The 17,082-nt window shown below is 41.3% G+C and overlaps 1 protein-coding gene across 2 annotated transcripts; it reads right to left on the minus strand.

Moving 5' to 3' along the window:
* Window positions 1–1,546: 1,546 nt before the first annotated feature.
* OPTN (optineurin) lies at window positions 1,547–17,076 on the minus strand. Of its 2 annotated transcripts, none has more exons than XM_017740404.1 (13): window positions 17,023–17,076; window positions 15,166–15,368; window positions 12,872–13,027; window positions 11,805–11,881; window positions 9,613–9,744; window positions 8,408–8,489; window positions 7,009–7,124; window positions 6,203–6,352; window positions 5,136–5,229; window positions 4,324–4,482; window positions 3,506–3,636; window positions 2,684–2,763; window positions 1,547–2,523 (listed from the first exon to the last, which is right to left on the minus strand). In XM_017740404.1, exons 1-13 carry the CDS (start codon window positions 17,069–17,071, stop codon window positions 2,402–2,404), a joined length of 1,551 nt encoding a protein of 516 aa, XP_017595893.1. In that variant the 5' UTR covers window positions 17,072–17,076; the 3' UTR covers window positions 1,547–2,401. The 2 variants fall into 2 exon arrangements, with proteins under 2 accessions (XP_017595893.1, XP_017595892.1); XM_017740403.1 differs by having other exon boundaries at window positions 9,613–9,747.
* Window positions 17,077–17,082: the final 6 nt, after the last annotated feature.

A 17,082-nucleotide genomic window follows, 5' to 3' on the forward strand; every position in this document is an offset into this window, starting at 1 on the left:
GTATCCGCTGAGGGGGGGGGCGATGGCGGGGTGTTGATTGATGAGGTTGGGATCACCCTTTCTGTGAAGAAATTCCTCCCAATGTCCAACCTAAACCTTCTCTGGTGCAGCTGGAGCCCGTATCCTTTCGTCCTGTCGCTGGTTGTCTGGGAGCAGAGCCCGACCCCCACCTGGCTGCACCCTCCTGTCAGGGAGTTGTAGAGAGTGAAAAGGTCCCCCCATAGCTTCCTTTTCTCCAGGCTGAGCCCCCCCCAGCTGTTCCTCATCAGACTTGTGCTCCAGCCCCTTCACCAGCTCTGTTGCCCGTCTCTGAACATGCTCCAGCACCTCAGTGTCCTTCTTGAACTGAGGGGCCAGAACTGGACACAGGATTCAAGATGTGGCCACACCAGTGCCCAGCACAGTGGGAAGAATGACATCCCTGGTCCTGCTGGACACATTATTCCTGATACAGGCTCTGGGTAAGCTCATTTAGCTTCAGAGTTGCCCGTGTCTGGGCGTAGTGGCCTCAGGGAGGGGTCACAGTAGGTGCTGTCCCCATCTGGATAACCTAAATAATGTCAACGCTTGTGTTACACCAGCAAATTCAATCCCAGTTATTGTCACAGGCAGTGGACAGAATTTTGTAGTTTGGTTCAGTATTTCTTTGGTACAACTATAAATACTTCTGTGAAAAATATTTCTGAGGATGTTCAAGCTCATTGCTGCACTGCAGTTACTAATGACAACAGAAAAATAATCGTCCCTGTAGCATGAACAGGTTTCAGTGTATTGTGGCTTTACTCTTTGGAGTTCCTTGCCCCTCCTGATTTGTACTATTAGACCTACTCTTATCTTTCTAACAAGACCTACTTCACCTAAAGCCCATGTTTTCCTCTCAGTATTCCTGTGCTAAGATCTCTTCTCTCTGAAACCTCCTCAAATTATTTATTTCGACTTGATGAATGTGTAAGTTATTCCTTCTTCGGCCTTTCACACTGATTTTCTGGGTTTTCATTAAGGTTAATACTTCTCAGATGAAATCAGCTCTATTGTCATTCTGTTAGTTTGCTTCTGGCCTAGTAGAATTTCCATCAGATTTTGACCATTGCAGAATCCATAACTGTCACAAAGCTCCCATAATAAAATTGGATTCAGGGTAAAAAAAGCCCATAAATCCTAGTGTCACAAGGAAACAATTAAAAGCCAGTAAGAGATTGCATCTGCTGGGACTACCTGTAATTGATGAAGAAGGTTGCAACCAGGCTGATGAATACCTCTTCACAATAGTCAGCTCTTGTGTTACCTGAAATTATGGATGAAGCTATATACGAGCTGTAATTGAAAATAAGAATCCAGAATCTACAAGTGATAATTAGAACAGTGACAAAGTAAAAAACTTACACAAATTACAAGGGCAAAAACCAGATTGTCTCCCTTTTGTCGAGATAAAAGCACCTGGGAGGGCCAGAACAGAACTAATCCGCAACAGTTCTTTATACACAAGTTTTTCAGACATAGGAATTTGCAATCCTGTTTCAGTCTCCCAAGTATTCACAGGCATAGATAAATTTATAATTGTAATAGATTTATTTTGATATGTGAAAATCCACTATACTCTTTTTAAATTAGGTTACATCCATCTCAGTTACATCCATCTTTCTACCACAATACTGTACAAGTTCAAATGCTTTTATTATAATAAAGAAAAATTAAGACAACATCATAAAAATTAACAGTTCTATAAAACCAAGTGACTTGAGAATACCAGGAGCTACATATATCAGACCTAGCTGATCCATTTTAAACCTTACCCACATCTGGCTAAAGCAAGAAGTTACATAAGCCATCGAAAATTTAACATCAGATTAGTATGGTCACAAGGGCAGCAATAAAATGGCCATCTGGAGGAAGAGCAGGGCTCACTTCAAATGTTCGATGAATACAGCACTATTCCATTTTGCTGAAAGCTTCTCGAACAGCTTTTTTCATGTATTAATTTCCTGGTATATAGTGTATGAGAGATGAAGTATTTACAGTCTCACAGTACTTTGAGTTGATCAGCAAATATCTCATCTCTCCTCCAACTTCAGTGATTGAGCCCCGTTCTGCAGGGCAGCCATAGAGCAGAGCACTTCAGGGGAATGTTCCTGAAAGATTTCGTAGCAGCAGACACACTGCGAGTTCTGTAGCATATCCATGTTGTTAATCTATGAAAACACCTTCCCTAAAGCAGATTACAACAAGATTAGTGACTACAGGGCAGGGGAAGAATAACCCTTTTCCCACTGGATTAATGAGAAAACCCCTGAAAAACTCCTTCACAGGACATAAGAGCTGAGCATTGTTTGAGTAAGAAAGAAAGAAACCCAAAGTGTTTGGCAGGTGAAATTCCAGAAAATGAAGAATTGGAGGGCATCACTCAGTTAATGCAGTCCATAACGTGAATCTGCAGAGTGTCCAAATCAGGTAGAATTTCTTCACATTTAGGACATGAATAAACTGAAATATTCTGCTGCTCTTGCCAGTCTTGACTATTGGTTCCTGCAAGCAGACAAGATGAATGATTACCTGTTGTATTACCTGATTTTGCTCTCTGCAGCCACCCAGCTGCCAGAACAGCCAGAGGGAAGCTGCCTGCAGCCAAGCAAAGCTGGTTTAACCTGAACCTGACCCCGAGAGCTGGAGAAGGTGCTTGCAGTACCTCTTTGGACAAGGTGAGGCGAGTGCTCCCGATCCGGCATCCTGGCTCCGTGGCGACTCTGCATCTCTGCCAGAGAGGTTCTGTGGAGAATAAACAAGTCAAGGGCTCTGAAAACAGACTCCTGTCAGCTGGTCATGCATTTAGTTCACAACTGATGCTCAGAAAGAGGACCTAGAAATGCCACTGCTTTGTGAGATCAGAGGCCTGCTGAAATCAGGGTCATGCAACTGACAGCAGCAGCGGGATTTGGGCAGCCACACACCTAGGGACCTAGGGCACACTTCTCTGGAAAGCTCCAAGGACTCTCAGCTGTTCAGGGAAAACTGCAAATTTGCTTAAAGCTATATAACAAGTTATACCAGAAAAAGGGCTTAGTGTACAGTTAATGTGAAATGTAGCTTGATTCAACTACCACAGTACTCAGAACTGTGTACTCACCACTGCCTCCTGTAGAAGCAGCAGATATCCCTGGCACACAAGCAGCAAGATTAGCTGCAGATTCACTGCTAAAATTGATGCCCAGAACCCAAAGAAACTCACATGGATCAACAGGGAGAATTTACCAAGCATGAATCATCCCAAATGAAAACTTACTAAGGCGCCCAACTAAGAACTAACACACTTTACAGAGATTCTACCAGAAAATTAAAATGAGAAGTCAGCCAATTCACTTTTTTCCTCCTTTTAAATTCAAATTATGCAAGAAATGTATGAAAAGTTATTTGCCTTTCTACTGAGATGCTCGCAAGACAGTGTTGGTCAACTCCAATAGAGAGAGTAACAGGACAGTGCAAAGGCAGTTCAGCCAAAGTCTGTTCTCACCGGCTAAGATCCTCAAGGTTTTGCTGTTCTTTTAGCAGGTATGCCAGCTGGACAGCCAACTGCTCCTTCTCCTCATGGATCTTCTCTCTCGCTGCCCTCTCAGCATGGAAATCAGAACAATAAACCTCCATCTGATCAGAGAAATGAAATCAGGCTGAAAATTTGTAACTTTGACTAAAGTATATTCGTATATTACATGTCAAAATTACAAATCTGTATCATAACCTGCATCTACTCAAAACACCCACACACTGCAAAGCCAAGACCTGCACTTCTCACAAGGTGAAGGAGACGTAATTGTTTCTGGACTCTGTAAAAGGTACTCCGAGTGTCTTACCTGGGACACAGCTATTGCCCCTGCTGTACAGAAACAGAAACAAGGCACAGACAAGCAGTGAGGAGGTGACTTGACTTATTACACTGACAAATCTGTGGCTCAGATAGTGGAAGCAGGCCAAGATGCCAGTTCTGTGCCTTAAATGTGAGGCAAACCCTTTTTAGTCACTTAACACATGCTGGTTTGAGTAAAATCATCCCTAAAACATATGCAGTGATTCTTAAGCCAGTGGTTCTAAATACACATCTACTCCCAACTTCTGTTTGTTGTGCCAGACTCCAGCATACACAGCTCCTCCTACAGAGCCCAAGAATATAGTGGGTAAAGGCTCTGCAGGGATCTGCAAGGCAAGCCAAGTAAGGGGAATCATGCTTTGAAGTTGAGAAAACGTATTCAGTATTCCAGAGTGAGCCATTAAATACTTCCTGGTTTCTGAATATTGGATCGGGGAAGTAGCCAGTTTGTGAAGAAGAGCTGATACCTGAGCACGGAGCACAGACATAGTTTCAAGGTCCTCCTCTTGCTTAGCAATTAGCTGCTTCATTTCATCTATCTGGAGCTGCTTTGCAGCAAGGGCTTGTTCTGCCAACTCCACCTTTGCTGTCAGTTGTTCCACCACATCTTTATCCACTTTGTTCAGCTGCAAAGAACAACTGTGATTATGAGACGAACTCCAAATACGACCCTCCTCAAAGTGAATGTTTGCTTCTTACGCCTCCTGTCCTTCGAAAAGGTTCCAGTTTTGGTCACCAAAGGAGCTTGGACTAAGACAGCAGTGGTGACTGATATTTTTACCTTAAAGATTAGTTTTGAGCTTTCAAACTACATTGTATCAAGTTAAAAGACAACTCCCTAGTGGACATTGTAAAAGATGTTTTCCTAGTTTCTGAAATTACACAGAACAATCTGGCACTTCCATGGTGGCTCAGTTATTAACAAGACTTCATTGTGGCAGGCATTCTATTTAAGAATACAAAAATGTTTATATATTTACCACAATTTTTTAAATGATGCTGCAGGAACACTGATGTGTCTATCACTTCTGTCTAAGGACTGGACTCTATGCTGAACTGCAGATTAGACCTTACACCATGGAAGGACTAATGTGTGAATAAAGTTCTCTGTAACTGACAGCACAGGATCTATGTTTATCAGAGCAGTGCTGCTATGTTGCATGTTATTATGTAGAAGGGATGACAATGGTTTCCTGCCCAAATTTGATCCTAGAGATGTTGTCCCATCCCTTCCCGCTCACCCCTAATTAATTATGATTTCTTCTTGTGATGAATTTACCTCTTTGAGTTTCATTTCATCAATTTTTTTCATTGCCTCAGTGAGTTCTGGAAGGAGTTTGCTATATGAATCCTGGAGGTTATTGTATCTTGCCCTGTTTATGACAAGAAAAGAGATGAAGGTTTGAAACAATTCTTTGAAATCTAAATAATGTTAGAACTTTAAAAAAAGCCACTACTGGCTTCTTGCAAATCAATTTGCATTTCTGGTGAGAAAAAGTTATGCTCCATTTCTCAACATCTCTTTTCCAATGAGTTGTGTGCTGCTCTACCCATGGATTGAGTGACAATGAATGTCCTTAGTGATCATCTGCATTTCATATTGAAGAATCCATTACTCAGTATTTTTATTTGAAGCTCACAAATTCTGTTAAAAATGTAACACCCCTCTAAGGAAGACATCCAAGTCTTGACTCAGACTTCAGGTAAAGGAGAATTCATCAGAAAAACAAGACACAGACTCCAAAGATAACAAGCAGCTTCTGCAGCAGCTAGAAGATGTGTCCTTCAGGAAGTTCAACTTCTCTGAACAGCTTGGACCAACATTTTCACTCCTTACATGGACTACACATGAAAGGGAGCAGGGAGCCAAAGCAAACAGCCTCTCTTTACCTCAGCTTCACCACACACTTGACTCTCCTAGTGCAAACATATTGTAGGGATTGCAGACCTCTTCATTAATGTCACTTTCCCAGCACTGTCACCACCTGACTTGTCCCTGCCCTCCAGGATGTGTCCGCATTTACCCCTGCTAGTCCGTGGCACAGCTGTTGTCACTTCTCTGCTTCCTCCACTTGTATGTTACACCCAGCTCTATTCCACCTTTGACTTTATGATTAAAGGAAGATACAAGTCAGAGTTGACAGCTCAAGTATTCCTAAGTGAGAGGTTCAGTAGATGAAATAATACAGACTTCTACTTCATAATCTACAAACATAACATAGTTTCAAAGGGTGCAGGACACAAAAGTAGTACTTCAGATTCAATTCCCCTTTTGACCAGATTCCCTTGGATTTCACGTCCTCACTGACAATACCTCCCTGGAATACAAAACCAAGTCACACTCACTTTTCTTCATGTGTCTTGGCTTGTTCCAGCTTGACCTCTGCCTGCATACTCTCCACCTGAAGTTCCAGCTTCTTGATGGTATATATTAGCTGCTGCTTCTCCTCCAATTCTGATGCAGCAGCCAAGCTTTTCCTTTCCAGTACCTGGCACCTGACAGAACAGGAAAAAAGGGTTGATCTCTCCTGTTCACCCTCTCCTGATGGATTCTTCCCACTAGGCATATAGTAAAAAGAATATTTGTGTGGTCCACTTTAAAGGCTTATTTTGATGAAGAACACAGAAAGACAAAAATCAGTTTATACACAACCATCAGAAAGCACAGCTACCAAAACCAACACTTACTTTCTTACTATTATGAATCTCAAAGAACTGGAATTCGACAGGAGACTAAGCAAAAAAAGTGAGGGTCTTTTATAACCTACATAACTTCCTTCAAAACCCCAGACAGCTCAAGTGAAAAGGTCATAACCAGTTCCCTTGGCTTTTTTCCCTAAAGCCAGAATAAGGATTGATTCTAGGAAGGAGAAAACAGAAAAGATTTGCCTTTACATCATGAAAGGTTAAAACCCGAATCTTGTAATTCAAGGCACTGAGGTTCTATTTGTAGAACTAGGTTGGCAGCTCAGATTTTCTGACAATTGCTGTATTTCAGCATCTCTCCAAAGAAGGAGCATTCTTTTACAGCACTTCTACGAAACAGTTATTTAAGTTGATACTTGTAGAGCTGGTAAGTTTCCCCAGGTGGGAGTTGCCATGCAAGGATGTACTGGGTGTCATGACAGAACTTTTGCTCTTCGGAGCCTTACTTTTCTTGAAGTTTCTTCTGAATCAATTCTGCTTCTGTTAACTTCTCATGGGCTTCCTGGAGCTCTTTAAACAGAGCACAAACTTGCAGGTTCAGGGTTTCTACTTCACTGCCAACCTTTTAGAGAAAAATAATAAAAATTACATATGGACAATTCAAGATAGTAAAGCTGCAGGCTAAGAAAGATAAGCAGGAAGTGTTACTCTTTATCCAGAGAAAACAGCCTAAGCCAGCCTGCACAGTTCCACTCTACACTCAGTAATAAGGTCTCATCTACAAGGCTTTACAATTATTCCACACTGCCCCCCCACACTGTCCCACTAAAGACCTGCATTTTACCACAGGGGCAGGTAACATGAGTTCTGCTGACAACAGCCTCAGGAGAAACCCAACAGTGTAGATGGAAACGGCTGCCAGCACAAGCACAAGTGCTGACCTCAGTATCAGCACTTCAGTGAGGAGCTTTGGGCTCAGGGTGTAACTGAGGCAAAGTTGAGATAAGAGCACTGGGAAGCATTAATTAACTGAGTCATCATCTGCTTTCCCTAGGAAGGGCATCCCTTGGCCCAGCTGCAGACTGGTCTTGTTTAACCAATCCAGCCCTGCCTTGAAACACTTGCCCTGACCTTCAGAAGGGCACAGTTCTCCAACAGGTCCCATAGCATATTTCCAAGTCCCATGCAGCACTTCAGAAACCCACACACCTCACATACAGGCACTCTTCGTTGCCTGTATTATGCAGTTGCACTGAACCAACGAAGATCTCCAAGGCTATGGGATTGTATGCTCATCTCACACAGAAGCTTACAGCTGCAAGCACAGAAGTTTAAGCATCTGACTGGAGCTGAATCCCAACCCCAGCATTCTTTCAAACCCTTAACTGAAAACATCAGGACTAAGTTTTTGCCTGGAACTGTGTCTCAATCCAAGATAGTTATGCCCTGCCAGTGTAATCCCACTAAAAAAATGAACAAACCTAAAGCAGGTGCCATATGAGCTCCACATTTAAAGTCTGTTTTACAGTGTACTGCCAGTGGATTCTGATCCAAAAGCTGACCTAGGCAGCAGTGAGGAAATTCACCTAGTCTAGATGATTTCTGGAGGTAGAAATTACTGTATTTCTCTCTGTTTACTGGGCATGGCCAGGGCAATGAGGTATAACTGCAGTTATGCCAAGTCTCCCTAATACTTGGCCACCAACCCCACCCCTTTGTAGTGGCTGGTGTAATTTGGAACCATCTCTAAGATACATAGTGGAGAGTTCAACGTTCACTTCCATTTCCTGTGCAGGACAATTGCCCCTTGCTCCATGAGTGCAAGAGAAAATCTAGACCCTGAGGTTGCTGACCCCAACAGGTCAGCTGTATGTTGTTATATCTTGGCTGCGGACAGGTACTTACAGCTTCTGAATTCTCTTCTTCCTGTTCAGTTTGTGTCCCACTCTCCAGGCAGCTCCTGGTTTCCTTCTCCAGCTTTGACAGTCTGGAAAACAGAAGGAGCCAATAATGATGGATTTGGCTTATGTTTCAGGTGAGATCATGACTATGCAAGGATTTCATGCAAGTGATGTACTCTCTCTGTAACATGAGAGCCACAAAAAAGCACAAGGCAGAATGGAAAGCACAGACATGCAGGAAGACCTGCACAATCATGGGGGTTCTTGAAGAACACAGGACACTGTGTACATTTAATTAAAATGAATGTGTAAGTCTGCAGGTGTGGTGAAGGTCATGACATTCAGTCCAAAGGGACTGATTTCTGGTACAGTCCAAAACTGCCAGCTCTTTGGAAATAGGTCAGTCTGTTCACTGAATCCAGTGATTAATATTGCCTCTGGTTTTCGGTGGTATTTTCAGGGGCTGAAGTTTCTAAAAATTGTTTGGTTATGGCTCATTACCTCTTCTAGGAAGACCACATAGAAGCAATTACTGTGACACCAACCTTTCATAGTAGATAATGTCCAGGAAGTCTTATTTTGTCTCTGTGGAGTGGGGATCTGGAACTGCTTGAGGAATTTACCACTCCTGAACAGTCATGCTGATTTATATCCACAGAACTGAGCTGAGACAGACCCTCATGCAGGTCTCACTGTGAAAAATCTCTCTTAGACAAGTTTGGAATGAAACTTATTTTATACATTTCTAAGGAGCTTTTGCAAGCTCACATACTGCTAAATGTAGCCTACCAATATCACGAAGAGGACTGTAATCCTGTTTTAGATACAGTGATTTGGTTAAGGCCCCACACAGAGATGATTCATACAAAACCAAACTGTGGAGGAGTGAATGGAGAGAACACCCTCAACTAGTCATCATATCTTTCTGAATAACCTGGGGATAGTTCAAATCCAAGGGGAAATGGGCAATTTGCCTTGATCTGTGGTGCTTCAGGAAATCAAAATAAATTCTCTTTTGCCCATGGAAGAGAACCTGTGGTTTATCCCTATAAGGACAACCACAAAATGTTACTACAGCTTAGTGCTCAGGAATTTCCCCATCCAAATCACACTGATATTTCAGCTCGTTGCTGATCATTCAGAGACTTGGTAACTGGAGCAGCCCTGAAAGAAAACAGCTCCAAATGTTACAGTGCACCTACTTCATACCTCTCTTTGTGATCCTGCAGTTCCTTCTCAAGTTTTTCCCTCTTCTGAGTTTCATTTCTAAGGCAGCAGAGCAGCTGGCTCACAGTTAGCTCCTCAGACTCCAAATTCTTAGATTCATCAGCAGATTTGCTCCTGCTTCAAACCAAACCAGATGTAAATAAAAACAGCTATCCCTTTAGCAGAGCACTCCATTAACCCTAATGCTGGGATCCAGTCTGAGAGGCCACCATTTCACACAATGCTGAAAACCAATGCTCTGAGCAAACAGCTCATTCCCAATTCCCAAAAGCCAAGACCAGTAGCCACAGCCTCTCTGTGTGCAAATGAAGGGCTCAGGCAATTCCCTTCCAGCTGGGGGAACAATTTAGCACTTAAGCAAGGAAAGCAAAAGCAGTCATGACAATACAAAACCCAATGCACTTATTCTGACCAATTTTGCAGCCCTTTCTGCAAAATGCTGCTGTCTCTTCCTACAAACATTTTTTTACAATAAAACATGGAACATTTCTTATCTCTGCCTCGCTCCTTTACAGGAAAAGAAAGCATATCCTACTAAAAATGGTAATCAGAAATCACTTTTTCAGAAAAAATCTCTTTAATGTTTCACTCCTCACATTTTATAGCTCTTCTCAAAATCATATTATGCTACTGAAAAGTGAACCAGAACAAATACAAAGCTCCTAAAAATAGGGTAAGTGATAAACTACTGTATTCCATTACCTCCATTTTTATGGCCATCTAAACAGAAAGTCAAAATCCCCAAACTATATGGAAGATAGGCAAGTTATACTATGCATTTCAGAGTCTCAGCTGTAAAACGGCATGTGTTAAAAACTTTGCTTTTGTAGTTCAGAAAACAAAGCAAAGCAGAGTCTTCTGTGTGCTCCTGAAAACTAGAAGCCTCTGGTGAGCAAAATTCGATACCCGAAAGACAGTGTTCAGCCAGGATATTTTAAGTAAATAACTTTTATCAGGGGATTTTTAGTGTAGTTCTACCCTTACAGAAATAAATCCATCTTGAGTGGATCACATTTCTTTGAACCTGTTAACAGCACCCGTCTAAAGTTTCAGCGCTGGACAAAGACACGTGGTGACACTGGAAATATTTTAAGAGGTACGTATGTCCCCTGTTCTTGTAGATATGGTCCAGATTCTCCTCCAAAGGTAAGTAAGTCCCACAGGGAATGTCTTCTCATAATCAGTGTTCTCACAAGCTACAACTAACAACAAGCTTAATACTTGCAGCCCAGTCTGTGGTCAGCAACTCTCTCAGTTTCATCCACAACTGTAATGCTTTTTTTTCTCTCCTCTTTCAACTTCTTAACTGCATCCTGAGGGACAAGTTTCTATGATATTACATTGAAACACTGTTCTCCCTTGCAGTGACATAGGAAGCGACAACTTGTACATGGAGCACAGCTTTCTGGCTTGCTATGTCCTTAGCATTTTCCATATCCTTCCCTTTCAAAAGCAAAGGCACAGAGTAAATAAGAGTTCAGCCAAAACCACCTAGCTGCTAAATTGGGCAGTACCCAAACTGGAAAGTTTAACAGTATCAGTTGTCTATGTCCACGAGGAGTAAAGGTTCAGCCAGGGGCAAGAAAGTCCCTTGTGTCCTAGAGCTGATGTAAAGATCAAATTTTGAGAAGTAACCTGAACAGAATGCTGGTATCTTAAACCCAGTGACCTGAAAAGCAAGGACTATATTATTGCACTGTGTGTCTACCCCATCATAGATACACTTCATACCAACCCCACACAAACAGGGTCAGATCTGAAACACTACAAGACCTCTAACTCTTACCAACATCAATATAATTTGGTAGAGGACAGATACTCTATTAGATGGTCTCCAATGATTAGGAAGGAAGAAGTCCCTGCAACGTCTATCTTTGTCATTTCTGTTTGGACTCCCTTAAAAGCCTGAAGAGTTGGCAAGTCAGAATGTCCATAAATGCCTGGCCAACTGACCAGAATATGCATTCCCTCTTGTCAGCTAGGAAAAATTGGAAGGAAAAATGTCAGAGAGCTTCCACATGCTAGGAAGGTAGAGCTACTGCAATGGAGGGGTGCAAAGCTAAAGAAAAAGAGGATTTTCCAGCACATTCCTCATAGAAAGAAGTCTCCTTACATTGAAAACAAAACCCAAGGCAAAAGTCTGAATCACACACATCACACAAGAACCTACGTACATGTAGACAGCATCATTACTGGGCATTTCACCACTATTCTCTTGATGTTCCTTTGCAGTTCTATTTATTTCCCCTTCCTAGGAGAGAAAAAAACACGATTAGCTTGGTATTTGTACTAAGCAGGACAGAGTTTTATTTATTTGAGTTAAGGAATGAAGAAAAACAGGGAGAATTGCTATCATGGCAGTAGAGATAAATAAAAAACTCCTACAGATCATCTTCATGTTTGGAAATTCTTGATTTAAATACTTCCTGTAGCTCTTCCAGCTTGATCAGAGAAGAGGAACAACAATGAGATTTCCCTTTCTCCATTCATCAGCAACTTCCACAGCCACTCTCCCCTGTGAGGATGACTGGGCACCACACAGCAAGTCAGTGGCACCGCAGGTGACTTTCAATATAAGCCTAGAAATCACTCTCCTGCCTCCTAAAGAACCACTCTTCTTTCCCACTACAAACCCCACCCCTTGATCTTTGTAGCCCAAAGGAGAATCCTTCTAGCAAAAAAAAGAATGCACCCCTGAGTTTTATCTGACAACTCCAAAGAAGTTTTAATTAAATTATTTTAATTTCTTGTTGCACCTCTACTTTCCAGAGAGAGGATATGGGGGATAGAAGGATAGCAGAAGCCTGCATTTTCACATTTCAGTTTGCCTGTGAAGATTTTCCAGATACAAGAGCTGCAAAATAAGTACGTATTTATGCCTCTAGGGAACACTCTATAGAGTTTTGCATTTAATTTTGTTTGCCTGCATCTCTACCTATCCGTCAGTAGGAAGTAAGCCCCATTCTCAAAAGAAAATACCCCCTGTCTATGCACAGGTGTTGCCCCTTAACAAAACATAGCACAGATGTTCCCAGAAATTCCAACTAAGAAAAAACTTAACATTTTTAACTAGTGCAATAGAGACTATCTATGAAATTAATTTACTTAGAACTTTAAAGAGGAAGGACTTTACCACTACATTTTGTAATACACAAGTGTTCCACAGCAGGTAGTGTAAGAGACCAAAGAATCACAAAACCTGGCTGCAGGTTACTGTGTTTCTTTTATTCCCTATACTTACGTTCATCCCAATCTCCACAAAGGAATCCTCTGCTGAGATGTTCAGCTTGACCTGCAGCTCTGAAATGATGGCGAGCAGATCTGCCTTCTCAGCCTGGAGCCGCTGCACCTGGGACTTCAGCTGCCTCACTTCCTTCTCAGGAGCCATGTAGCCCTCCTGGGATAAACACACTCTGCATTAGCCAACCAAAAGGGAACACCAGCCAAGCAGCACAGAACCTGAACACAACTGTGTTCTACATCCCTTCTTTTCTGTTCAGGCTTGCCTGGGAAAACCCACTGTACAGACCTCTAAACTATGTTTTGGTTCACTCAACAGCAAGAAGTCTAAACTATAAAACCAAGTTAATCAAACACTGGGGATCATCCTGCTGGAAAACATGGGACTGGTTCTCTCAATGCACAGATAATTAGGATGTAAATTTTTGCCTAAATCCATACCCTTTGCTACCACATAGGGTATAAGCCAACCTCCACAATTATTGCATTTTTTCACCCATATCCCTATTTTCCCAAATCTAACTAAGATTCAAGGGAGAAAAGACCAGTGGGCAGCGAGTTTTTCCACATGCCCCATTCTTGGCCTTTCCCCACCATGTAACTTCTTTGTACCCCATTTCCATGTATAAATCTCTTCAATTCCCTGACTTTCACACAAAGTCCTAGATCCCTTCTACAAAGTCTCTGTTCCTCACAGATTCTTCCACACTTCTCTCCTTCCAATCATGACCATCTCCTTTGCCTTCTGCCTGTTCCCTTTCTCTAGGATACTCAAAACCCTCTCTTAAGCTTCTACATAACCAGCAGGACTCATTTTTCCCTCTCATTTGAATGCCGCTCCCCATTATGAAACTTTCCCTGTGAGTTTGTTTCTTCCTCATTTTGTAATCTGAGCCTTCCACCTCCTGATAATGCCTTTATTACACCACATACCATCAATGCAAATTCTGGACAATTCCTGGAGTCTGAATTACATTCTAAGCTATGATTATGCTGAATCTCCAAATTATCTCTATGCTGACAGTGTCTCTCATCCCACAATAGCACTCTCCCTCTCTGACCTCTTGCTCCCTCTGATTTTGTGCTTATACTGTAAGAGGATGCATTTAGAGTCAGTTCCAGTGAAAGAGAGATTTTAGATTTCTCAAGCAGGCTGGAAAAGCATTCAAAGTGCAAGTTCTACAACAGGTAGAAGGATTATAAATCCTCTACTTTTCCTTAAAAAAAAAAATTCCAGATTTAGGAAATTCTGAATGATTTATGAAATCCTGAATTTTCCTGACAATCCTGAAACAGAACTTTCAGTCTGTAAAGATTGTGTAAGTAATACTTACACAATCCCACTATTTAAACGTGACTTTCCTCCCCCTTGCATCTTCTGAGTTTATTGGCCAATTTTGATTTACAGGCTGAAACATTTCTTACTGAGTTCCATAAAACAGTCAGGAGAGGAAAGGATAGTTTACTAGTGACTCTGTTGAGAAAAACGTTAATACACTCATCCTTCATCAGACAACAGAGAATCCACATGAGTCCTGGAGGTACCGGACACCAGAATGCATCAGTTTGGCTCTGCATGGAACTTCTTGTTAAGTAACTTTTCACATGACCATGTGGAACACAAAGCAGGTTTTGTTTTGATCGGCTTTGCCCACAGATGCCTTCAGTACCACCTGCAAAATGTTGCCTGGCTACTGTGCAACCACCTGCAACATTAGAAATTATGTGTAACAGAGCCAAAGGCAGGACACAGAGAGAAAGCTCAGTCAGACTCAAATGGAGTAGCAGAAGCACAGATCTAATCTGACCTCAGACTTCATAAAAGAAGACTGATAAAATAAAAATAGATGGCACATAATTTTTTTTTGCTTGTTTATGTGTCAGCTTCTCCCTGGAAACATGCTCTTGGGAACACAATACAAAGCAATTAAATGATCGTGAGAGACAGATAATCTAACAAGCAAAGGGAAGGATAAAGTCAAGAGATATCCAAGAATAAATGAAAAATCAGCAAGAAATGCTAATTCTTATTTATTAGGTTAAAAAGTTTAATTATTGTTATTAAAAGTTAATGAAAATGTAAATTATCTGATAATTTTCTGTTACTAGATTTTGAAAGGCCTCACTTTATAGAGTAAGTCAGGTCAAGACCATTTGTCAGAGCTAAGGATAAAAATGAGGATGTTAACAAATCTCCAAACCTTTCAGTGTGATGAATCCTAGAATCATAGCACAGACTGAATGCTCCAGACTTTCAATTCATAAGCATGTCAATCTAACCAATTCCTTATTTACCATTTCAGCTCCTTCTTCTCTTTCCTTTAAGCTCTGAAGTTGCTGCTGTAGCTGTTCATTTTCAATGCACTTGGCCTGCAAGCACTGCTTTGCCTCCTTAAACTTTAACTCATAAAATTCTCGTTCTTCTTTCTGCTTCTCTCTCCAGGTGGAAAGTTCCTCATAACGGTCCTTCATAGCTTGGTTGTGCAACTTCATGGCTTCTAAATGGCAGCCAGAGACAAGACATTGAATCACAGTAATACTGTCCATGAAACAGCAGATTTCCACTACACTGAGCTCAGCATTCTTCAGTATCAAACGGGTTGGCAATAATTGGGTATGAAATGTGAGCCTCTGTCTGGCGTACCTCAAATACCAAGCCAAAACTAAACTTATCATAGTCCCTTAGCACTATAATAAATAGCTTTAAATCCACTGCTGAGATCACATGCCCACACTCACTGACTTCTTGACTTTTTCCTAAACCAAGAAGTCAAAAAGGATTGTTCACAAGAGGTATTTGGTAACTTGCTGTGTGTGGTATTTACATGATCAGCCCAAATGAAACTGCTGAACTGAGCTTCTGAAACTACTGAGACTTGGCAGGGAAAACATCCTAGACTGGTAAATTACTGCCTGGAAACAGATACACATGCTATCAAATCAAATGCCTCAACTATTCCCAACAATGCCCTCCTCCAACATTTGGTTAAGATTCAATTGCAAGCACTGAAAAAATACACCAAGCAACTTACAGCCAAGTCAGTTCCCTGTATGTAACAAAGTCAGTGTGAAACAGTATCAGCCTTACTATTGAAAAATGCTTACAAGATTTTTAAGCAGAGTCAATGAAATTATTTTACACATGCTTTTTTTAAAGTAAACAACTCAAAGCTGGTTGCTTAAAAATCCTTTATACTTGTATTTTCCAGTAACTTCCATTATGTCCTGATGTCATACAATAAACTGTCCATGAATCCTTCAGCTTATGAAAAAAAATGAAGTCTGGAGAATGATTCTACAAGTTACAAGTTACAGCAGCTGTAAATATGTCCCAGAACATTATCTTATATTATATAGGCCTTTTTAGCAAAATACCAGAGGTATTTCTACAAACAACTTTCCTGCTAGATACCTATGAGACAGAGAACTTGGACCAGGCCCAAAAATGATTCAGGAAAAATTTAAACACTAGTGTAAAACCACAATACAGCAAATATATGCTGTCATATAAACAGTAAGATACCTCTGTCTTTTACACAGAAAATTCTCAGATCCCCTGGGTTTTGCTCCAACCATTTAAAGAAAAAAATAAGTGATACCTAAATTCCTGGGATCCAGAAACAAATCTATCTCACCTGAAGGACTCAAATCATTAAGGATTTTCAGGGAAAGCTACTGGTTTCTCCCAGATGTACCCTGCCATAGCCACCATTCCTTTTTGAAGAACGGAAGGTACAGTACCCACCCCTCCTGATGCAGCTTTGGCAAAATGTTTGTAATGGAGCCAACAGTTCTACAATACAAACCAAAAAAAGCTTTTAGAGGTTGATGAGCGAAAAGACATCACAGGAAGAGATTTTTCACATCACTTCCTAAAATACACAGTGCTATACTGTTTATATATAAAAAATCACCCTTACACTGAGCTGTTCTCCCCCTAATCTACTACACCAATTCAATCTGATGTGTGCCACCAAATATCCTATTGATGTGTCTTATCAAACTGGCATTATCACTTGCAGAGTTGTTTATACGCGAGTGCTACCCAGCAAGGACAAATGAGCACAAAATTCATACACATAGGACAAAACACATGCTTCAGAAGAGACTTGGGGCTCTTGCATCTCAAGACCAGCTCACATATGCATTCACCTTTTAACTCATTGTTCTCAGTGATTAATTCTTTCATCTGCTGCAACATCTCTTCTGGGG

Source organism: Corvus brachyrhynchos, unplaced genomic scaffold (genome assembly GCF_000691975.1).
Source record: "Corvus brachyrhynchos isolate BGI_N302 unplaced genomic scaffold, ASM69197v1 scaffold307, whole genome shotgun sequence".
NCBI lineage: Eukaryota > Metazoa > Chordata > Aves > Passeriformes > Corvidae > Corvus > Corvus brachyrhynchos.

Excerpts from the sequence above, each read along its gene's own strand:
- OPTN (XM_017740403.1), bottom strand. The coding sequence starts at position 17,071 with ATGTTGCAGCAGATGAAAGAATTAATCACTGAGAACAATGAGTTAAAA. Across the intron at positions 13,028-15,165 it reads GAGAAGAAGGAGCTGAAATG|GAGGGCTACATGGCTCCTGA; the intron begins GTAAATAAGGAA and ends TGTTTATCCCAG. Across the intron at positions 2,764-3,505 it reads AACCTTGAGGATCTTAGCCG|AACCTCTCTGGCAGAGATGC; the intron begins GTGAGAACAGAC and ends TATTCTCCACAG.